Below are 23,264 nucleotides of genomic sequence, written 5' to 3' on the forward strand. Positions count from 1 at the left end.
CTGAAGAGGCTTAAAAATGTTTCTTGCATGTGAAGTAAGTGAGTAGAAAGTTGCCAAGCAAAGAGAAGGCTGCACCCTGCACTCTGACATGTGTGAGAGTACTCTGCTGCTGAGGCAGCCTCATCTCACCTTGTGGCTGCTGGATTAGACCCAAATCTTGGCTTGCTTTGGCAATGGTGTTCTGGAAGTGATACAGAGATTCTCTGGCTAACTGCTTCTGCAGACAAGTTTCTTCAAAAGAAGTGGCATGGAAGGAGATAAAGTAAAAGCCTCTTTCACACAAGCTCCCTCTTATCCCGTGTTGCCAAATAGCAACAACATTTCCGCTCTGTTTGCAGCTGGCTACGACTCCTGAACCTCCTGCAGATAGGTGAGCTCAAGGTGTGAGCTGGGTGCCACAGCAGATCTCTTCCCAGTGTTCATGGAGGAGATGTGGCATCTGCTGGGAATTTTGGGGAACCTCTGAGAGGCCATTTTTAAAGTTCCTGCAATGGTGATGTGCAGTTGGTTGCCATGTTCTGACTGTAGAATGGGCTGCTGGGAAGCAGCTTTGTGCAGTGGTAACAGGAGGAAGATGAAGCAGTGATCCTCTGTCTTTCATATTCATATACATGTGGCTATTTTCCAGCCCAAAGTAACCAGAAAGTCTGGCTGAAGCACCCTAAACCCCAGCAGATAATCATTCCAAAGAGAATCCAGCACATAAACCCTGCCATTCCCAAGACCTGGGCCATAATGACACTTTTTACACACACAGATGCTTCCCACATCCCTCAGTTTGACAGAGCAGTAACAAAAAGGCTCACAAAACCTCCGAATTATTAGGGTTTTGGGTTGATCTTTTTTTGTGTGATTGGATTATGACAATTCCAGCTGGGTTGGAATGGTTATAATCTGCTGGAACCACTTGCCAAAACCAGTACCAGAGCTGCCAGCTTGCTGGGATGAATCAAGATGGCAAGAGTGATGCCAGATGTGAGTTCCATGAGATCCACACATGGGAACAATATTGCCAGAACCTCAGCAGACTGACAGCAACCTTCCAGGAGTGTTTTGTGCTTCTTGTCTGCAAGGTCAGGCAGAAAGGAAAAAAAAAAATGCCCAAATGCCATTGTGTCTGTCTTTGAAAGACAGAGAAAACATCCCACCATGAAATGAAAGAACTGATGGTATCACACTCTGAACACACTGAGGAAAGGAATACTATTCCCATGCTACTCCCCATTATTTATCCCCACCTCTCTCTGCTCAGCCTTTTATATCTTTATTTCTCCTACAGCACTCCCCATATCCACTGGGTAATTCCAGGTAATCCAAACATCTTCAATGGTATTGCTTGCTTTTTCGAAATGCAGAAATTCCAATAAAAACCAGCTTGAGCAGCCACTTGCAGCCATGCCCATGGATATGAAGGCCCTCCAAGAGGCTGTAGAAGTTTTTAACCTGGAAGTGCTGCTGGCAGAAGAGCAGCCCAGCAGAATCCAACCTGGTTTAACCACAACTGGCTCCCCAGGGAACTCCACTGGCATATCCTGCATCTGTGGTTAGAGACAAGCAGCTTTCCTCACCTTCATGGCCTGCCCTCATCTAGATCAGCACATGGATCCTCTTAAGTCAGCCCAGCTCAGTCTGGTTGTCTTTGAAAAGCCACAAAAACGGACAGTTCAGTCTTATTCTTGTGTCAGATTATTTGCTCAAGGAGACCTTCCATGTCTCCCAAAACCACGATTGAAAAGAATTGTTTCCATCCTTTTTCCAGTGTTCTAGAGACTGAAAGCACCTTAACAACACAGAGTTTTAGCAGTATTATTTACTGAGTATTAATAAATTAGCAGGAACCTGGTAATAATAATTTAACAGGTTTCTCCCATGTGATTGAATGGAGTCAGATTTTTCAGTAAGGCTTCGAACAAACTCACCTCTGGCAAGCAGAACTCAGGCACAGAGTCTACAAACACATGGCCAGAGCACTCCTTCAGCTCCTGCAAAAAACCAACAGAGGAGGCACAAAAATACAACACAGTGTTATCCAAGGCAGCACATTTTGGATTTTCCAGACACTCTCTTTATCACAGGTAATTTCCAGCCCATTACTACAGGACATTTATCCCCCTTCTAGACACGATTTGGTGCAGGCAGATCTGCTGAAATTGGTTTCATGCCAGATGAGGCTGCTTGGTACCTGAAGGGATCAAATCCTCCTTGGGAAGGACAGAGAGAGCACTCTGGTAGGTAAAGAAAGAGCCCTGGTGATGACCAGGAAGGCAAGTTTGGAAATGGTTCCAAATAACCTCCAACCTCTTCTGTCTTACTAGCACCTAAATACAATTTACACACCCTGTCTCAGAGTATTTGATGACACAACTTTTGGGGATCTAATTTCCACAGGGCACATTTTGTTAAACTCTAGCCCCTATTTTCTTCCTCTTTTTCAAGGCTGACATCAAAAACTTTTGTCACATGAGAAGTCACATTCTTCAGGGTGGAACAAAAATCTTCCTAACTCTCCTCATAGCACAACCCACAGGCTCCCTACCACCCAACCATGCCTTCTCTCCTGTCCCAAAGCAAGTGGTCTCAGCCAGCTTCAGACTGACAGAATTAAAGATTGAATCCAATTTTTAATAATTACAGTGCACCTGCCAACTAATAACGAATGAGCAATTACATCTAGTGGCAGAAGTCTCCTAACCTCATCTCAAGGGAGTTCAAAATGATTAAAAGTAGATCACAGCACATTTCAATGCCTCTCCAGGATTGAAGTTTTAAAACTGAGTGCTGTAACAGGAATGTCCACCTCACATGATAAAACACCCCCCTTTGACTCCTTCCCTTGGCTTTTTCCAGCATGGGTCAAAGAATTTACCATTGCAAGCACTTACAGTGGTCAAGGTGAGTTAAGAGATGATGCCTTTGAATTTTTAACACGATTTCCATTGCCACTGTATGAGTTTGGAGGTTTCTCCCAAGCACACACTGCAGCAGCAACATCCCAGAAATTTAAATATATTCCAAATAAAACTACAGTGACCGCCTGTCCATTCTTGGGAGCCCAAAGCTCTGACACCAAAGCTGGGGTTCGGGAGACACAAATTCCAGGGAATTCAAACTGAGCAACTCCATTTCTGCCCCTGAGCCTCTGCAGCCCTGCAACTGCCAGTTAGCAAGTGCTCTGAATAGAGCTGTTACTATTTTACCAACAGAAATGCTGCCTGCACAGTTTCTTTTGTCTCCAATGAGAAGAAAAATCAGGTCTTTAATCTATGATCTTCAGTTCCCTTGTCTGTAAAAATCAGATCAATCCACTTTGTCCACCTCAAAGTCCCCTACAAAAGCAACTATTATCACTGTTTTCTTTAATGTTCCCATAGTCAGAGAACAGTCTATTAAGCATTTTCTCCACTGGTACCTATTGCTGCCCACATTTGAAATGTATCTGCCTATTTTACTAACATCTGACATATTTTTGTGTTCATTGTTCCCTTATGGCAGATCAAGCTGGCTGCTGCAGTGCCAAGTTTTGGTTGAAGCCTCAGATAAATTCTGCCTCCAAAACTGATGCAATGAAAAGAAGGGGGGAAAAAAGAGCAATTCTGTGTCTCTCATGTTGCTGAGGAAGTTCTGTGTCTCAGAATCAGGAGGCTGGAGATAATATCCTCCCTGCTATGTCCAGCAGCAGAACACATGTTGATTTCAGAGGCCAAAGCCATGCTTTTCCTCTCTGAGAGACCTCCCATAGGCAAACCATTGCCTTTCTCATAGCTCTGCCTGAAAAAGGGTACGAAACCAACCTCATTTATAGGCATGCTCTGAAGCCTCAGTGTCAGAAAAGTGAGACTGTGGAATAAAAGGCACTCTAAGAAGGCAAAGCACTATTATTTATGGAGCTTCATGAAATACAAAAATATTCACACTGACGACTTCTGCATTTTAAGCAGATTTTTTTTATAATCTAGGCTACCTCTGAAGCCTGAGAGTTGCTATTAGCATTTTGTTTCAAAACGTTCTGCTCTGCAAGGACATCCTGGCTGCTAGAGGTACACAGAGAAACCTTTGGGATGAGTCAGCTCCTGCAGCAACAGCTCTCAACCTGTCAGATGGCTTTTTGCATGGCAAGAAAATTCCAAGCATCACTCCAGTACCTTGTCCAGAAACATGCTTCCATCTTTCAAAACCCAACCAGGAAGTTTGGACAGCCTGGGGCTGTGGAAAGAAAGAAGAAAAATTATTTCAATATGAACTGAATTATTATCAGTGGCTAAGCACAGACCTTCTACTTGGTGTCACAGAGGCAGAGAACACCATTCCTGTCTCAGGGAAGTAACAGTCCCAATAAAACAGACAGACAGTTTCACTGTGGTTAAGTGTTCACCAAAATGACTTTTACAAATCATCATTATGACACTTATAAGTAAAAATAAATCAGAGGACAAGGCACGCAGGGAGTTTTTAGTCATTTATGGTGAGGATTTTAAAAGGCTCAGTGCTGCTGAGTTCCCTGTGGTGAAAGTGGATGAATAAACAGAAGTTAGGGCAGCAACAAACTCTGTGCTCAAAACAACACAAAAGCACCATAAAACTGTTCTGGGACAGAGGACAACAGACAAATATTCCCATCAGCAGTGGCAGGGAAAGACTGATGCTCTGGACTAAGTCATCTATAGACACAGGTTGGAATTTTATACACACATAAACCATGGTTTCGTGCCTGGGTGTCACCCTGAAGATCCACACCAACAGCCGTGCAGGGCACAGGGGCAAGGAGGCTTTGCTGTGAACTGCAGCTTATAAGCAACAGCAGAGCCCCTTTTTTCATAGTTTCAAATGCTAATAAAGGAATTTAAAGGTAGACATTGTAATTCTGAATTTACAGCAGTAATGGCTGCAGCATTTCTTGCAACCGTGACTGAGAGACTTATTTCTATTTCAGTGACATCTGATTTTTGTATGAGTCTACAACTTAGCTCTAAACACACTCTCTGCCCAGACTGAAGTTTATTTACACAAATATAAAAAAAAAATTTAGTAAACAAGAGAATTGAACCCACCTGAAACCAAACCCTGCAACAACTTCAGATATGGGCACAGAACCTGGCTCCAATGCACTTTGCAAGTGCTGTGCACTAAGCTCTACAGACAGGCATGTTTATATCCTAAAAGCACTTTCAAATTCAACATCTTGAAAATAGGAAGTGATTCAAGGGCTTGGAGGAATGCTGTACTCAGACTAACAGCAGTATAAAAGAACAAATTCTGACACCCCAGTAAGTCACAAGGAAGGCAAAAGGGGAAATCCATGAGTCAAGGAAAAAAGACAGAAGGTAAGAGGTGAGAGCAGAAGGATCTGTCATGGAGGAGCTGTGCCAGAAGAAGGGCAATTCCCTTCTGAGGATAAAGAGCAAGGCTGAGGAAGTCTGATGACAGAAAAGATGAAGTGACTAAACGTGCTGCCCAGTGGATTGATCAAAAGCACAGCTCAGGAGCAGTGATTTGGAGGGGGCTGAGTAGAATTGGTGCAGTGAGTCTAAAAGAGTTATGGAAAAAGCAAGAACAAACCACTCTGATAAGCAACAACTCTGACAGACAGAGGGGGACAGGACAGGAACCTTGGCTGGAAGGGCCACCTAGAGGGCTGCAGTCCAATGTCTCAACACCAGCACAAGGTCAGGTCAGTGCCTTGTGAATCCCTGGATCCATCTGTGGTTTCAGCAGCACGAGGCAGAGTAGAATACTTTACTTGTCCTACTCCCTATAATTTAACCTAGTAAGAGTTTTGCTTTATTCATAATGAAAGAGCACTAAACTTGTACTAAACTGGAATCCACTGAGGAGTGAAGAGTCAGGGGAGGCAAAATGAGCAGGTGTGTCTTGTGTGTGGCTGAAAGCAGAACAAGCAACACAGGACAGAAAGGACTCTTTACCTTGAAGCCAAGAAGCAACACAGCTCCTCCTGACATCGTTTTGACATTGTAATAGAGTGATTGATTAATCCAAAATAGCTGGAACTGTCCCATAAATAATGTGAGCAAGTGTGTCATGGCTAGACAGGAAAGGTTAAGAGCTTCCCACATGTTCATTTTACCGTTTTGCATTTGACTTTGGTGCAGGGGAGAAAACTCCAGTTGACAAACCTCCTTCAAAGTACAGGAGCATAAAGAGCTGGGCAGCTGCAGGTGCTCTTCACATGCTCCATGGGCTGGTGAGAACATGATATGCCATTTCCAGGGCAAGGGGAAATCTAAATACCTTTGCACTGGCATTTCTTTGAAGAGCAAAGAACTCTAAAAAATGCCCAGTCCCTTTAATGCCACAAACACTGCAGCACTTTCCTCTCTTATAGATTAGAGCACAGCCTCTCAAAATATTTGCTCAAGGAGGGTCCCATGCCAGGTATGACAGAGGAGCGAGCTGTGCAGCAAAGATCCTCTGTAACATCACACATTTGGGCAGACCACATACTGAGATTTGCAGAGTCCAAAGGGTTCATGGATCCTGCTGGAATCTCTGGCTAAAGACAGCAGAGAGAAGAATGGCTGCCCTCAGGTTAAGGTCTCACTCACGTCCGTCTCCAATAAGCACATCTGGTTCTGAAGGGATACAGCTGGACAGAACACCAAATCTGTGTTCAAATCCCTCAGGCAGTCAGTCCTTCCTGTCACCTTACCTGGCATCCGATGACAATGTCAGCTCTCTGTCACCCCATGTTACGTTGATAACACACATTTGAATTTCAGAGGTGTTTGGACATCATGGTAATGGATTCCTAATCTCAAATGGTACAACTATGAGTACTACATAAGGACTTTGCAGTGGCAGCCACATTCCTCCTCACATTTCTGACTTATTTCCACAACTCTCTGCAGGACACCTGGTTTACAGAGAGGATCAATTACTTGCCCAAGTCCATGTGCTCAGGCCAATCCTTGCTCTAAGGGGTGTTCAGTCAACTCACCGACAAGATTGATTGGATTTAAATCCAAATGTTTGCTCCGATTCCACTGGGCCATCAGGGGTCAAATCTGACATCCTCTCTTATTGAGTTTGAGTCATTTTAGTGCCGACATTCTGGAGGTGCTTGGGGAATTCCAGGTTGTGACCTGCAATTTGGCTGTTCATTCCCAGGGTCTGCTATCAGCAGACAAAGCTGCCACATCCCAGGGGAAAGCTGATTCCTGCTGCTCTAAAGAACCTCTTAAGCCTTTGTTCAATCACCTCATTTTGCTACTTCTTCCTTTCTCAATTTCCTTTTTTTTTTTTTTTTTGGGGGGGGGGGGAAGTGGAAGAAGGCAAATGCAACCTGGATTTCCAAAATTTGCTGGATCTGTTCAAAATCTATTACTGCACCAGTTGGTGCAGTCAGCAGCTGCACTATGGAATGGGACAAAAATTGACTTTCACACTGATCTCTCTGAGGGCATCTGTTGCCTCTCTACAGCAGATCCTGAACTCCAGGTTCTTGCAGAACAATGCCCACATTGTCTATTCCTTTCCTCTATTTTCCAAAAAATAACAAATCATAGGAAGTGCTGGACAAACTGCTTTAACCTCACTAGGTCACTTAGGAAACTCCCTTTTCCAATTGTATTTTCCCCCTCTCAATCAAGCCTTCCCTGAGCCCAGAATGCTCCTCACTTATTTCCTTGCGGATCAAAGTTACTAAATGGCTTTTGAGAAAACTCCTACTCCTCCCCATCACTGAGAGTGACTCATTCCCACCTTTTCAACTGCTAATTTTTGTCATTTATTCCATTTACACAAAACATGTCACCCTAACTTACTACCCAAATTAATCTAAAAACATGGGGAAACACAACTTTGTAGCAGGGCATAGAAAGGAAATCTCAGGATTCTGTTCTAGACTCTATTTTTGTTTCTCTGCTGTTCCAATCCCATGCCCAGCTGCACTGCCCTTTTATTTATTTAACTTTTAAAAGGGAACAATTATGCCATGCAGGCAACTAACAAGGGCTGCTAAGTGCTATTTTTCTTTGCATTAGTCTGTGCTCTGAAGAACAGCCTGAGAAGATGGTGGTTAAACAGGACTTGCTGGGCTCCACGCACTCCATCTCAGTTACCCATTTATCTCATCTTGCATGAAGAAGCCAGAAAGATGACAGATATGTGACCTCACTTGTGCTGAGCAGTTGCAGCAATACTTTACTGAAGCTTAGAATAAATTATCTAGAAAAACCAATCAATAAATCCATAAAATGTCTTCCGTCTACTGAGCCAAAGGACGTTATTTTGATAAAGAGAATTTTTAAGTGAACAAAGTCTATTTATGATATCAGATGATGCTGTTCATTTGTACCCATCCCCTCCCTCCTTCCAATACACCATTTCAGGCACAGCACTCCAACTGCAACCCAAGAAGATGCAGACTAAGTGCTGACAGGCCACAGAACTCACCTCTGGACCAGAGGCAGTGGGAGGAAATTGAGGGTAGACGTCATATCCAGCCCACAGTCCAGCATGATGGTGGTGGATTTGAACTTGAGAACGTTGCATGGCAAGGTTGGATGTCCTGACAGGCAGTACTGGAAGAAGAATGAGGAGGAGTTACTCAGGACCTTTCAGAACATGACCCTTCCCTGTGTGCTGGGTGAAGCCACACCTTGAAACCTGTGTCCAGCTCTGGGCCCCTCACTGCAAGGACATTGAGAGACTGGAGCTTGTCCAGGGAAGGGAATGGGGCTGGGGAAGGGGCTGGAGCACCAGGAGCAGCTGAGGGAGCTGGGGAAGGGGCTCAGCCTGGAGAAAAGGAGGCTCAGGGGGGACCTTGTGGCTCTGCACAACTCCCTGACAGGAGGGGACAGCTGGGAGGGTCAGGCTCTGCCCCCAGGGAACAGGGACAGGATGAAACAGCCTCAAATTATGCCAGGGAAGGTTCGGGTAGGATACCAGGAATAATTTCTTCATGGAAAGGGTGGACAGGCAGTGGGAGGGGCTGCCCAGGGAGGTCTGGAGTCCCCATCCCTGGAAGTGTCCAAGGAATGACTGGATGTGGCACTCAGTGACAAGATGGGATCAGTCACAGGTTGGACTCGATTGTGGAGGTCTTTTCCAAACTCAGTGATTCTGTGAGCAGAGTTCACAAACTGCCTTTCCCCCCTTGTTTTTAAACGCAGTTCCTTACACACCAAAATAAAACATGATTTCCCATGAATCTGTGTCCCACAGCTGTGTGTGTTCACTGAGATTTCCCCATATAAGGGTATTAAGGGGCAGATTTTCTTCACTTTTTCTCATCCCAAGGGTTGAATGGATAGCAAAGCTCTTCTCTCTGATTTAGGATTTATTTATGCAGAATGCAATCACCTATTTTCCCCAAAAACCCAGGAAATCAGCTTCTTCCAAACTCAGTCCTCCTGGCAAAACTTGGCTAAAAAATTTGAAAATGACTCGAAGTAGACAGTGAGGCAGAGAAGCCCTGCAGGAATACAAGTTTTTATTTTGGTAAGAAACCTGCCCCAACTCCCCCTGCACAGGTGCAGCAGCTCTGGGGCAAGTTCTCACCTGCTTTTTGTCTTGCTAAAGACAAACAGGAAGCAGGAGGGACTGGGCAACCCCACCTGAATGGAAGGGTTTGTGTATCCAAATCCCAAAGGCTTTGCAAGCTTAATGAGCCGGTGAGCAGGTGATGTAGGGGGCACTTGAGCATCATTGAGATGCAGCCACCTCCTGTCTGGAGTGACAAACATTTAACCAGGCGCGGGAGCTTTGAGGGAGAGCAGAACAGAAAGGTCGGCTTTAAAACGTGGGATTAGAGACAAACGTCTGAGCAGAGCGTGGCCAACTCTGCGGGAGGGTTCCTCTGCTCTGAGGAGATTTTTGCATCTCCACTCTCCCAAGTCTGGGCATCTGGCAGCACAGCCATGCTCAGGTGGTCAAATTGGAGCTTTTAAATTCAAATTTTTGTCAATGAAGATGAAAAATACCACTTGTTTGGCCGTGCACTGCACTAAAAACAGACTCGGTCTTTTTCTAAGTCATTTATCCCCTCAAGCTTGGGTTCTATACTTCCCTCTACCAAGAGGAAAAAAAAGGAGATTAATAATTTCATTTTCTACCTCTGCTCACAATAATGTTAACACAGGATTGCAACTGTCTGGATTAACAGCCCTCAAAAAGTCTATTTACATACATTCCTCAAAAACCTGCTTTAAACTGTATTTAAATAGTACAACCGACTAAGCCTCAAATATTAAATTTAAAATATCACAGAGAGTTTTGTTTTAAATACACAAAGCCTTAATTATTAAGGGGTTACATCACATTTTGTCTTTCTTTTAGTAAAGTTTAAAAAAATATGTAAAGCCAAGCTGGTGAAGGAGTGAGGAATTCACTTGGTTTATTCACAAATGTAACACTCTTACGTGAAATTAAGTTCTCACCAGACCAGAACTTTGACAAATGAGCTATAAATTGAAGTAAATAGAAAGAAATGAAGGGAAAAATAAGTTCTATTTTTGTAGATTTTAAACTATTGGTAATTAAAAAAGGCAATGAAATATCACCAGTTTTATCAGCAAAATATTTTCTTGCCTTATTTTTTGTAATCATGAGTAGTATCACCACCCTGACATCTATGACCTAACTGGAAAATCTTCCTTTTTTCCTTCTTTAAAAGCAGCTAAAATCATCTCTCTCTGTGGCTGTCATGCTGAGGTAAATGGATTCCTGGGAGTCAATGGATTCTTTCTACCAGATTCAAACAAAGTGACAGAAAAATAAAAAAGGCAATTTGTATTTTCTATACAGCTGTTTGCAGAGGTGACATTGCCTGCACCTCTGTTAAAATTCTGGATTAGGAATCCAGGAATAGAAGTGTTTGCACTATGTGTGTCTCTATACACATTATAAATGTGATCATTTCCACACACTTTATACTTGTTACTGTTTTAAAACACATCCAGAGCTTTCACTCACGTTCCTGACTGAACTAAAATGCAAGTTTTTTGTTCCAAGATTTGCTTGCTTCCAGCTTGATGCCCTTATGGCTAAAGGCTGGTGCAGCCAATACACAAAGGTGCCTCATCTCCTAACTCCAAAAGTCATGAAAAAATGACACAAAACACAAAAAAATGCTCAGCACACAGCTTTCCTGGCAAGATTTGCAAATTGGATGAAAGTTTGGCAGTGGGGCACAAGTTGAGGGGCTGATTCCAGATGCTCAGGGCCTGGGAGAGGCAGGTTCTCCACAGACATCCCATTCCATGAGCATCTCATGGAGGGCAGAGTGACAGAGGAGGGAAATGGTGGCTCAAACTTGCAGCTCCAAAACATTCAGAGTTGTGCAGGTTAAAGGCAGAGCTTGGAATTCCAAGTGAAGCCAACAAATCCTGCAGTGCATTCCTCCAGTATTAGTATCACATGCCAGCTTAAAATCTGGGGGAAAATGAGCACTGAGGCTTGCCTGAGTCAAAGCACACTTGAGTTTGTGGGAGTCTGAGGTTTTCACTGGATTCTGAATCAGAGCTGGAGTCAGAATCCCAGAATGGATTGGGTTGGAAAGGACCTTGAAGCTCATCTTATCCCAACCCCTCTGCCATAGACAGGGAACATTCCCACTAGTCTCTCACCTCTACCTGTTCTTCCAAATTCAACGCAAATCTGTGTGAAAAGAGGATAAAAAACATCTGACTCCTCTCCTTACAACCCTAAATTCAGACATATCTCCAGAGAAATATAAGGTGAAGAATCTCATCTTATAATTCTCAGTAGCTGAATTTCAAGAGGTCTAAAAATGCTCCAATATAGACTCTAGACAGGTTATATTTCCCCTCTCCAGCCCTTCCCTCTCTCTGTTCCCATGCAAGACTCTAAACATTAAAAGAGCTCTGCATTTCCACTAGGGTCTTTATTTAATAAAGATTTTCCAGTTTGCTTTTCCCCACTGAATTCTATCAGCCTCTACCATCACACCCAGAAGTGCTTGACTTTGCAGAGTTCGTCCCACTGGAAATATTCATCCCTGCATAGATCCTTATCACACAGGTAAGATTAAGCAGGATCAAGCTCCTTGACCACCTGCCTCTGGAATTAATTGTACACATTTCCATGAAGAGAAGTTTCCTAAAAGTGTTAAAACAGCAAATTTACTTCTATGAAGCTTTGTTATAACACACTGCTCAGTCTCAAAATCAAGAGACAATCTTAAATTGAATAATGGTGTCACTTCAGATTAAATAAATCAAATATTATCCTCAGGTATGTTGCAAACTCCCTGGGTTTTCACCTCCAGATCAAGAACTGTAGCACATTGTGTGAAAAAATTCTTCCTGGAAAACAAAGCAGGTCCTGAATCCCAGGTCCCTAGGAAAGTGAAACAGTTCAAGAGAAAAGACCAATATCATGGGTCATGTACTTTCTGACAGAAGACTGTAACAGCAGAACCAAAACCCCTGTCAGAAGCAAGGTGCACTCTTGGCAAAGCTGTTCCAGGCTGATTTTATTTTTTTTTTTAAAGTATCTCCCTGTATTATCACACTGCAGATGGAAAATGTCTTTATCACAAACCACAGGCATTTATTCACGTTCCTCACACAGCCCAGCAGAAGCCACACGTGTAGGGGGACAGCTCAACACCAGACTCATGTTTAAGGCCAGGAAGGCTGAGAAACATTTTCCCCTCCTCCCCCAGAACCCTTCTAAGATTTGATCCCATCCAACACCTCAAACCCGGGGAACCGCCCCCCTCCTTGCCCTCCCCACTCAGGGCCGACCCCCGCCTTCCCCCACACCTCAGGGCCGACCTCCGCCCCTCCCTCAGCCCCTCCCCGCCTCACGATCACCCTCTTATCCCTCAGTCACCCCCCAACTCCCTCAGCACCTCCTCCCCGCCGCACTATCACCCCCTTATCCCTCAGTCCCCCCCACCAACTCCCTCAGCATCTCCCCCCGCCTCTTCTCCCTCAGGCCATCCTCCAGAGCCTCAGTTTCCCCTCACGCCCGGCGAAGCTGAGACTGCGCAGCCCGGAGGCGACCCCGGGAGCCCTCCCGCCGTCGGAGGAAGGCCAAGCCCCCTCCCTGCCCTCATGGCCGCCCGCCCCGGGCACTCACCAGCTTCATCGCGTCCCCCGGTTCTATTTACCGGGACAATCCTGCCCCCCTTCCTGCCCGCCCCGCCGCGCCCCGGGGCATCATGGGCGTTGTAGTCCCGCCTGCCCTCCGCCCTAGATAACGTCATGACCGCCCGATGCGTGCCGGGAGTTGTAGTCCGCCCCGAGCGCAGCCCCGCCGCCCCATTGGCGCGCCGCGCGCCAGTGGCACGCTGGGAGTTGTAGTCCCTGCGCCCCGGGTCTCCCCGTCACCCTGGGGAGGGGGGAACTACAAGTCCCAGGGTCTCACAGCTGCAGCAGGTGGGGGCTCGGATGTTGATATCAACATGGCGCTTGTCAGACAGACAAAGACAGTCGGTCTGGTGTGATTGAGCCAAAAAAAAAAAAAAGCCAAAAAAAAAGAGAGGGAGCGGGCGAGGAGGAGGGAGCGGCAGGAGGAGCGCCGGGCGGGGAGGGGGCTGTGTCCTCGGGGGGCGTGGGGGGGCTGAGGGATTTCCTCCCCCCTATTGTTCTCGTCCCTCCGCGCCCCCCGGTAATCTCCCCTCAATCTGGGGCGGGGGCGGGCGGGGGGACCCCCCCAGTCCCGCCGGTCCATGGTGAGGCGGAGGCGCCGGCAGCACCCAGAGGTGAGTGTCGAGGGGGGATACGGGGGGGGAGCGGCGGCGGTGAGGGGAGGGGGCGGGCGGGTGGGTGGGCTGGAGGGAGGGAGGGCAGCGGGAAGGGGTCCCCCCTCCGCCGGCGCCGCCGGGAGTCGCTCCGAGCCGGAGAGCGGGGGCGGGTAAGGGTGGGCAGGGGCAGCCCCTCATCACGGGCGGCAGAGTTGGAGCCGCGGCTTTGGGGGGCTCCGCGGGTGCCCCGGATCGGGGGGGAGGAGGACGAGGAGGAAGGTGTCCCCGGGAGGCTGCAGCGGGAGGGCAGGGCACCTTTGGGGTTCGCTGTTCCTGCCATTTGTATATTTATTCTGATTCCTCCCATCTCCCGGGTGTGGGGCACGGAGTGGCAGCCCCGGAGCCCCCTCAGCCTGGGTGGGTGCTGCGGTTTGGGGGTGTTCGGGTGTTGTTCGCCGCGGAGTTGTGGGGTGGGCTGGTGCGACCCCCGGCGCTCCCCGTCCCGGGGACCCCCGGGGACGGCTGGGGAAGTAGGGAGGCTCCGACCTGCGGGGATGGAGCCGGGTACCGAGCCCCCTCGCTCTGCCGGGGAGCTCTGCCCTGACTGGGGCTGTGCGAGGGTTCCGGGGGCTCTTTTTCGGGAGCTTTGTGCCGCTGGAGGTCGAGGAACGGGGCTCAGGGGGGCCCCGAACCCCGCCGGCTCCCAGGGCTGCCATCTCTCTGGCAGCTTTCGGGGCTTCGGGAGGTTTTCGGGGAGGGCAAAGGCGTGAAACCCCCGAAGGGTGTCGGTGTGCTGGAGAGTTGAACGTGGGAACGGGTGGGGGAGGAGGAGGACCCGGAGGGAAGTCATTCCCAAAATGTGCGAGGAGAACTTGGGTGGGGTGTCAGACTCTTGTTTGTTTTGTACTTCTGGGGAAGAGGTGGGGAGCGGGGGTGGCGGGTGAATGCTTTTGTGTCCCGTGTCCGGGATGGTTTTGGGTCAGAACGGTTTGACCGCAGGAGCGGTCGGGGGAAGCGGCCGGACATTCTGTTGGAGTGTTTGCCTCAGCTTCGGGGTTAAAACAAAACAAGATGCGAGTGTGTTTAGGTGCAGAATACACATCCGAGCCAGACCCCGCCGAGTTCCTCGACCTCAGTTTTGTCTGATGGGTTCTTTCCTTTCTTTCTTTTTTTTTCTTCTTCTTTTTTTTTTTTTTTTTTTTCCTAGTTGGTGGAGTGTCTCTTGGTATGTTTGCAGAGCACTTCTTCGGAAGCATTTTGTTCTTTGCGATAGGTCTGGAAAAGCCTCGGTTGGACGTGCTGTTTTTTCCCCAGTTCTTTCGTGTTAGGGACAAAAAAAAAATTGCTGTTTTGGGGGGTGGGGAAGGAAGAAGGAAGAGGAAATGAGGGTTTTAAGCGTGTTCGTGGAGTCGGGTCTGTCTCAGTTTGTTCAGGTAACACTGGGAGCGTGATTCGGTGGCTTTTAAGTACAAAATGTTTATGAACAAAAAACTGGGGAGATTTGAACTTTGTAGGGAGGAAAGCGTTAAAGTGACGGCCAGGGAACGCTGATCTGGGAGACGCTACCTACGTCTCCCTGCTTCAAACTAGTGGGGATGGAGGGAAGGAAAAAAAGAAGACGCTGGGGAAAAATACCCCTACAATTTGCATGAATGATGCCATGTAAAATACCGGAGCGAGGAATTGTGCTCTGCAGACGATTTGTGGGCTGGCGAAAGCCTGAAGTGCTTGCTCGGGTCCCGTGATATGACTCGCTCATTTCTGCAGGGCTCATCAGGTACAGGCTCTGCTTCCTTCCTGGGATGGTGCAGCTGGCATTTGATTTCCTCCATGGATGGGAGAGGAGGAGTCCTGTGCAGTTTTTTTCCCCGAGATGATTGCATTTTCTTTGGCCTTGCTGTACCCTGCCTCATTAGTAGGAACTGCATCTATACTTATTTACCATTATACAGTGTCCCTTGGGAAGCGGGGTGTAGTTTGGAGTAGGTATATATGGATTTATCACTCCTAACATTTTTTTTTCCTCCCATCGTGCTGAGACCAATTCCGTCAACAGCAGAGAACAAACTTAATTTATTTCTGTGTTTTGCATCTCCCTTTTTACCATTTCTCTTCCAAATTGCTAAGAAAACATCTCTGAGATGGAGAGAGGGGAGAAGGAAGAAAGGGATGGAAAATGTTGTCTATGCAGGAATGCATTTGTTATCTGCATGTCCGGGGAGCACCGGTCTGGGGAAGGGCAGGGTTTGTTTCTGTATGTGAAAACTGGGGTTTGGGAATGTTCTTTTTCCCTTATGTGAAGATTATTCTTTAGCCCTGCGATGGCCACAACTTTTCTGTCTGGTTGACAGAATTACCTGAGGAGCCTGGGCAGGAGGCTGGGAACGAGGAACTTGTGTTTCAGTCAGTGCTGCCTATTCTTCCTCCCCTCATTCCCTTAGCACCAGTGCAAGCACCAGAACAGGCATCAGCATTTTTACTCCTGTGTCATCCCACTGTTCCGAGCAGGTCTAGACGACATTGTGGTATGCAGGCTGCCAGCTGGGTTACAGGAATGCTACCCTAGGTGAAACGGCAGGATTTTTAAGGAGGGGTAAGGAAATCTGGGAGAAAATCCTGTGTGAATGAGGCCTGGTTTTCTCTAGAACTGCTTCACTGAGCGGAGTCAAGCAACTCCTTGGGTTTATTGACCTTTCTGGACAAGGTGTGTCTCTCTAGCATTTTGATTCTGATAATTCCATGGAATCTGTAGCTGCTGTCAGCTGCAGGGAGCTTATTTTTAAGGCAGTTTCTGTGTGGGTCTTACTGGTCTCTTACAAAGGGATAGTAAAAGTTGATAGCTGTGCGGTGTTTTGAAAACTAAATTATTATAAAGTGTTTACTTTGTAGTGATAATCCATAAGTTCATGGGAGTGTTTGGTATGTTTTTTCATTGCTGTCTGGATTTGGGAAAAGAGTGGGGCTATGACATTCATTTTTAATACTAATCTACTTTTTAATAAAATGCATTTTATTAAGCATGACTGTCAAAAATTTTTCTGTTGTTAACTTTTGGGACTGCTCTTTTTGTGTTGTGTGTCAGTGGGGCAGGGGTGAAATTTGGGTCTTTGGGTGGAAGATTGGGAGTTTCAATGAAACTGAATCATGAGAAAGGAGGAAGCTGTACTGTTTCTTATACCAACAGATCTGGGAAGGTGTTTGGTTGTATATGCTCAAAAACAAATGAATTTTCAGGAAACAGCAGCACATTTTAATCTAAAGAAAGCAACTTGTACTTCACAGTGATTTCTGTGCAGAGCTTTTAAGGACATTACAGAATGACAGGCTACAGTATTGGCATTCGTAGCAAATCTTTTTCATCTGCAAAGTTTTAGATTTTGAAATCAAAATACTGTCAGCTTAAGAATCTTACTGCAAAAAACCAGATGCCTTTGTTCCTCCTGTCGATAGCTTCATGCAGCTTTGATTCTGAAGTCCCCGAAGTTTATTTCACGTTATGCTGATTTTAACAGAGCGCGGATTGGATTCTGCATGCATGTCCTCGTGGGATTGGGCTTTAATTATACCTATGCTGATAATATGATCTTGTGGGTTATCAATGCAGTGAGACCAATACTGTGATTACAGCAGGATTTTTAGGACATAATGAGGAGAATTGGATTTTTTTTTTTTTTGAGGGGGGTGTTGCTGTAACTCGTAACCCTAAAACTGGTTTTATTTGTAAGATTAGTAATAAACTGTGTTTTAGCATTCCTATACTGACTAAAGCTCCCTTCTGACTCCTATTAAATTAGGATGGCTGGGTAGCAAAGTGTACTAAGAGTTTGTATCTGAACACTCAGTCATGCAAACGGGTTGTGTGGTAGCTGTGAATGCGATTCCCAGGGTTAATGCTAAAGATAAGTGTTTTGACAAATGCTTTTAATTTGGGGAGCAATGCAAGCAAGAATGACAGGATATGAAAAGAAAGTGCTATTTTTTGTCTCGCAGGTGGCAAGCAAAGGTGTAGAGGGATCAACTTGCCCAGGTTCCTACAGGGAGTCTGCAGCAGAACTCGCAATCAGTCTGTGATCTCAAGGGTTTGTCAGGGCTTTAATCAGTTTTTCTTCCTCCCCTCATTAATTGGCTAGCTTTGACATTTTGAAAATAACATCTAGAGATTATTTCTCTTTTCTCCAGTTTCAAACTTTATCGCCTGAAGTTTTTTTTGTGGTTTTTTTTTTTTTTTCATTTTCAGTCAAGCCTTGAAAACACAAGGTTGGAAAACTTGATCTGAGCAGCACCTCCCTGACATATGATACTATCTCCAAACAGCCCCTGACAAGTGAACCCTCTCATTGAAATCATGTGAGGAATTTTATTACTCAACTCTGAAGATCTTCTGGGGGAAAGGAGGTTGCAAACTATTAACTATGTGGTCTTCATTGCAAGTTGGCAGATAAAATGCTCTTATGTATTTGAGGCTGTCATGTGGTCCGCAGCCAGAAGTAGAGAATCAGCTTTGTAGTCGCTGACCAACCGAAAATTTCATCTTGTCACTGTGAGAAACACATTTATTTTTGTGTTGTGCCTGCAGATTTCAAGTGAATATATTCCTTTCTTTAAGCATGCTCTTGATTATATCCTTCCCCTCTTAACTGGGCGCTTACACAGCGTTATCCTGTGGTCATATGAGCACGTGAAGAAGCTTTTATCCTTGATAACCTTAAAAAGTCTCTTGGGTTTGGGCAGCTCTTGTTCTTTGCTGTTGCAGTTGGGTTTAGCAGGGGTTTGTTGTTGGTGCAGGCTTGCTGTGCGACACCACTGAGCTCAGAGCTCGTGTCACAGCCCAGAGCCGCTGCTGTGACAATTACAGCGTTGTAAAGCCCGACCTAATCAGGGCTGATCAATTTATGGCCGTAGCTCCTCTGCTGGCCAGAGCAGCTCGGCTCCAGTGGCTCCCACTCGATCCTTCTGGCTGAGCCACTGCCCTCCTTTGCTGTTCCATGTCAAAAGGATACTTTGTACCTCTGTTGGTAAATCTCTGGAAGTGCTTGACAGAGGTATTGGTGTTTTACAAATGGAGAAACTGAGGCACGAGGGCCGAGTGACTCACGTAAGGTCACGGACTGAGGCAGCAGCACTTCAACACAGGTGTCTCCTCCCCATCTGTTGCACTTTCCATCTGTGATATACTGATATACAGTAACCTTATAAGGAATTTATTTGTTGGTCATCTGGTGTAGTCATTAAGAATATCTAAGTCCAGAGATTATTTTTTATGGTGATGGGAGGATATCCCACTGACTTCTGTGGCTTGGCACTTCTCATCCTTACTTAGTTATTTTTCTTGCTTTTAAATCCATTATATTCCACCTTCCATCAGGTGAAAAGCAAACTTTTCTCACAAGACTGTGAGGGATTCCCTTCTTTCTTGTACTGCTTTTCTTCTGCTTCCTTTAATAGGATTTTTTTGGTGTTGGACTTCTGATCTATGTCAGGAATGCACAGGCATGTCTGTTACTTGTTTTACTTCAGCCCCATGTTAATAGAGACACCAGCAGGTTGAACAATTGCTGTTTTAATATGCTTTATTAAGAATTAAAATAAATAATCTATAACTGGTTATTCTCCCTGTCTGTGTGGAGGTTTCCCTTTCCTAGTTCTAAATCAAAGCTGCAGGCAGAGTCTGAACTTAAAGCCTGCTCTTAAAACAGGGAACTGCTGTAGTGCTCCTGACAGAGTGAGCTCTGCTTTATCTTCCTGTGCAGCCAACCAGGAGCTGTGGAAGGTCAGTTCACTTTTTCCTACAGAATTTCACTCTGAATGTTCACTTCATCATCTCATCTTGGTTTCGGTGCAATTACCAGCCTGAAACTCATTACCGAGCAGAGCCCTTCCTGCAGGTTGTACATGAATATACCTAAATCACTTCTGTAATAGGGCTTGAGAAAGATCCCACTTCGTGGGAATGCTGGCAGGTAGTGCTTCCAATCTCCATTTGCCCAATGGGTGGAGGAGTGTTGCTTCCAGGGAAGAGTTTCTTCCAGCCTGAGGGAACAAATTTTGACACCTACCTCATGCACAGAGGTGGCATTTTTTTGTTCTCCATATGTATAAGTTGCATTTTTAAGCTTTATTAAATTTACATGAATCCCATGCACTGCTGTGGTGGTAGATGGGATTTTAATGTTGGGTTGAGGAAGGAACTTACAAGCCAGGCATAAAAATTCTATTAATTATGTTTGGCTCTGTCCCCAGTTGAATCTTTCTTATCCTGAGTTCCTGGTATCGGTCTTCTCCCCACTTCTGAACTTAATATTTAAGAAGCCTTTTTTTCTTTTCACTTCCTCAGAATTTTTAAGTTCAGCAGCAGGATAACTACCACTGAAACAATAGTGTAGACTACTCTTTCAGTGGCCTTGTGAACAGCCAGTTTTGTTCTTCTGATAAGCCCTTGCCCTATCAATTGGGAAGTGCAGCATATAGTCATTTCCTGCATTTCGAGCTGCCCGTTCCTTCTGAGCTCTGAGGCAAGCACTGAATCTGCTTTTTGTTCTTGCTGTGGCTCTGTACTACTGATGGCAGCAGAAAGCAGTTAGTTAGTTCATCAAATACAAGCGCTGTTCCTGCTTGGATATTTATTCTGACCTTTACTTTGGACAGTTTCTCTGTCATGATCAGATTCTCTGATTACAATGTCAGCTTTCACCAGAAATCTCTCTGTGATTTAACTGGCAGCATTTGGGGGTTTGGGCAACTGGGTATGCAGCAGTTCTGACGTGGAAGTGGTGCTCGAGTGTTGGGAACTTCTTCCTAGTAATGAAATTTCCTTTCTAGGCTCTACCATAGGTTTTATTTTATGACTCAGGGCAAACTTTTTGACTTGCTCCTCTTCCAGTGTGGAATATGGAAATAATCCTTTCAGGGCTGTTGAGATGTTTTTACATTTAAGAAATATGTGGAGATTCTTGGCTGGCTGTTAATGGATGCTGCTGCTCTTGGGAGTGCAACCCTGGGTGTCAGAGGTGTAGTTACCCAGAATGAGACCTGGTTATGTAAGCTAATACTGATTTTTCATGTCCCAGGTGGGAGGAGTAAGTAGCTGATCAGAGTTTGCCCAACTAAATTGCATTACATGTGGTTTCCAGACGTCATAGCTGGTCATTCCCTGTTTGTACTTCATGGGAGCTCCATCTGCTTGGTGGAGTGGTGCTGTTTAGTGATAAGTCTGAAAAAGAGGGAACTTGCTGAACTTGAAACTTATTCCTCCCTCTTTAATTTCCTGGTCCACAGAAGTTGAGTGATGTTAACATATTGGAGATTCATAAAATTTAAGGCGAGAACAGATAATTAAATTGCCTTCCCTGATATGTTTTATATGCTTTGTATCACAGGCCTTTAAATTTTAATCATTTACTCTGAAACTGAGACCAGTAAATGATGTTTGGCTGAAAACAATTTGAAAGCTTTCCAGCCCTGAGTGTCCATCACTGGTAATTTCAGGCTCATCACTTCTCTTGGTAGTTACAACAGGCTGATTTCTAATTTGAATTAGTCCAAGTTCGGCCGCTGGTTCTTGTTAGGATTTTCCTGACAAGATTAGAGCCCTTTAGTATCCAGGACTTTCTTGCCATGAAGGTACTTACACTCTGTAATCAAGTTACTTGATAGATAAGGAAACAGAGTTGAGCTTTTAAGTCTCACTCTGAGGCATTTTCTCCAGCACTCAGATCATCCGGTGATTCTTCATGGTCTCCGTTTATTTTTAACATCATGGAGACCAAAAAAGGTGCCTGCTCCAGCCTGTGCCTGATCCATACCAAATTCTGAGGTGCCTTTAGCCCTTTTTGCTGCACAGCCACTGAAAGGGCTCCCAGGAGCCCTTTTGCATAGGGAAATCCTGTTCATGGGCCTTGCTGCCCCAGCACTGACATTCTTTACTCAAGTAAAGTCTGCCATTTAGTAGTTACAGTCTGCATATTTTAGATTATAAATTAGCATTTGTATTCTGATGGGTTTGACTTTCCTGAGCTAACTTAAAGCAGGTTTTCAGCCTCCTTTCTCCTGCTGTCCTTTCCTCCTCATAATGTCCCGTTGTGCTACAGTCCTGGTGTCACTCACAGATTTTTATCTGCAGTGATAAAAATGTTGAACTGCATCAGACCTTAAATTTAGTGACAAAAAAAAATTAGCATGATGCAATCCCAGGAAGTAGATGAAGAAGTGTCTGACTGACAGCTCTCGGATATGAAGCAGCCGATGTGGGTTTCCACCAGCACCAGAGTACGCTCTGTGCATGCACTCGACTGCTCAACTGCATTTGTAATCTCAAAAGAACAAAGTTAGTCCTTTATCAAGACATTTGCCAATAAAACGTGCTGACTGGCACTACCGGTGTCCTTGTTCTGGTAATTCTTTACTGGGAATACACAGATTTTTCTTTTCCTGTTCTCTGCCTGGATGGATACCCAGCTTACAGCTTTGCTCCATCCACTTGCTGAACTCTGGTGAAATAGAAACATCCACCTGGCCTGAGGTGAAAGGTCTCTTTGGTGCATGGGTTTTAGGCTGATTTAAGTGTTCCCCTGCAAATGGATTTGCTGGGAATCATCTTTTATTGCTGGTGAATTAGAAGGTGCTTCATGTGACGAAGACAAGTTGCCCCAGTCTACAGAAAACTATTCCCAGTGGTTTTTCCTTCCACTAGAAAGCTACTGGGGTTAAAATTTTCTTACTCGTACTGTGTTTGTTTTTTAAGATATCTTGAGTCTTGCACTTTGGTTGTTAAGAGAAACATCCCAAGGCCTTTTTTTTCCTGGATGTCCTCAAGTGTAAAATGGCAGTGTTTTTGGGGTGGTTGTGGTACATCTGCTGCCACATCCTGTGGAATTGTGGAAGTGATGAACTTCCCACCTTTACAAGCAGCTACTTCTGAAGACACTTGTGAATTACCCTTCAGTTCATGGGCATTATTCTCATAAATACTGGTGTCACTCCTCTGTCACACTCAAGGAAATTCTGATTTATTCATAGCACTGTGCCTTCTTGCTTTTTGTTAAAAATGCAGCTGCCTTCGTTTGCTGGCTGTTCCCTTGAATTTCCCTTTTCCTGTCCCAAACTGATTTAGCTTTTACTCCCTCGGTATTGCAGCTGTAATCAGCAGTGCACAGGAATGTTGTCTTCTGCAGGAGAAGCAGTATTTTTGCCATTGGCTTTTAGGATCCTGGATAATGTGGAATCTTGAAACCAAGTCTCATTTAAATACCACTAACAGGAAGAAGTAAAACGTGTAGTATTTTAGGTTGGTGGTTTTTTTTTTCAACTTGGGTGTTTTTAAGGATTTGCTCCCTGAGAAAATCTCTATTTTGAAACCTGCAAATTCCAGGCAGATAAATTGCAGCGAGGTCGGGCGAGTATCTAAAGTTGGGGTGTCTGCTTCCCTTCTGGCTATCGGGTGGGAAGCTGGCCACAGTGATAGGCCTTGAGGAAAGATTGCGAAGAGAGGAGAAAGGGGAGAGGACTGAGGCACAGGATCTTGGAGGCTGGGGAGGAAACTGTGGAAGAAGCTGTGCCATTTGTGCTCCTGCACTCTGAGGTGTGGAAGTGGAACTTT

General features: G+C 45.4%; 2 protein-coding genes across 9 annotated transcripts in view; one reads left to right on the forward strand and one right to left on the reverse strand.

The window, feature by feature from the left end:
- The window catches only part of INTS9 (integrator complex subunit 9), a 61,055-nt gene extending 47,910 nt beyond the window's left edge, over positions 1-13,145 (reverse strand). Inside the window, exons 1-4 of the mRNA XM_084203277.1 lie at positions 13,063-13,145; positions 8,410-8,537; positions 4,143-4,203; positions 1,920-1,982 (exon numbers count right to left, since the gene is read on the reverse strand). Coding sequence (XP_084059403.1) covers positions 1,920-1,982; positions 4,143-4,203; positions 8,410-8,537; positions 13,063-13,071 — 261 coding nt within the window. The 5' untranslated portion in view covers positions 13,072-13,145. The remainder of the gene's footprint in view (positions 1-1,919; positions 1,983-4,142; positions 4,204-8,409; positions 8,538-13,062) is intronic.
- Positions 13,146-13,590: 445 nt separating this feature from the next.
- Positions 13,591-23,264, forward strand: part of HMBOX1 (homeobox containing 1) — a 105,204-nt gene continuing 95,530 nt past the window's right edge. For all 8 annotated transcript variants that reach the window (XM_084202721.1, XM_084202716.1, XM_084202719.1 and 5 more), the window contains exon 1: positions 13,591-13,687. The gene's annotated coding sequence lies outside the window, so the exon portion shown is untranslated. The remainder of the gene's footprint in view (positions 13,688-23,264) is intronic.

Source organism: Fringilla coelebs (genome assembly GCF_963513975.1).
Source record: "Fringilla coelebs genome assembly, chromosome: 3".
Lineage (NCBI taxonomy): Eukaryota > Metazoa > Chordata > Aves > Passeriformes > Fringillidae > Fringilla > Fringilla coelebs.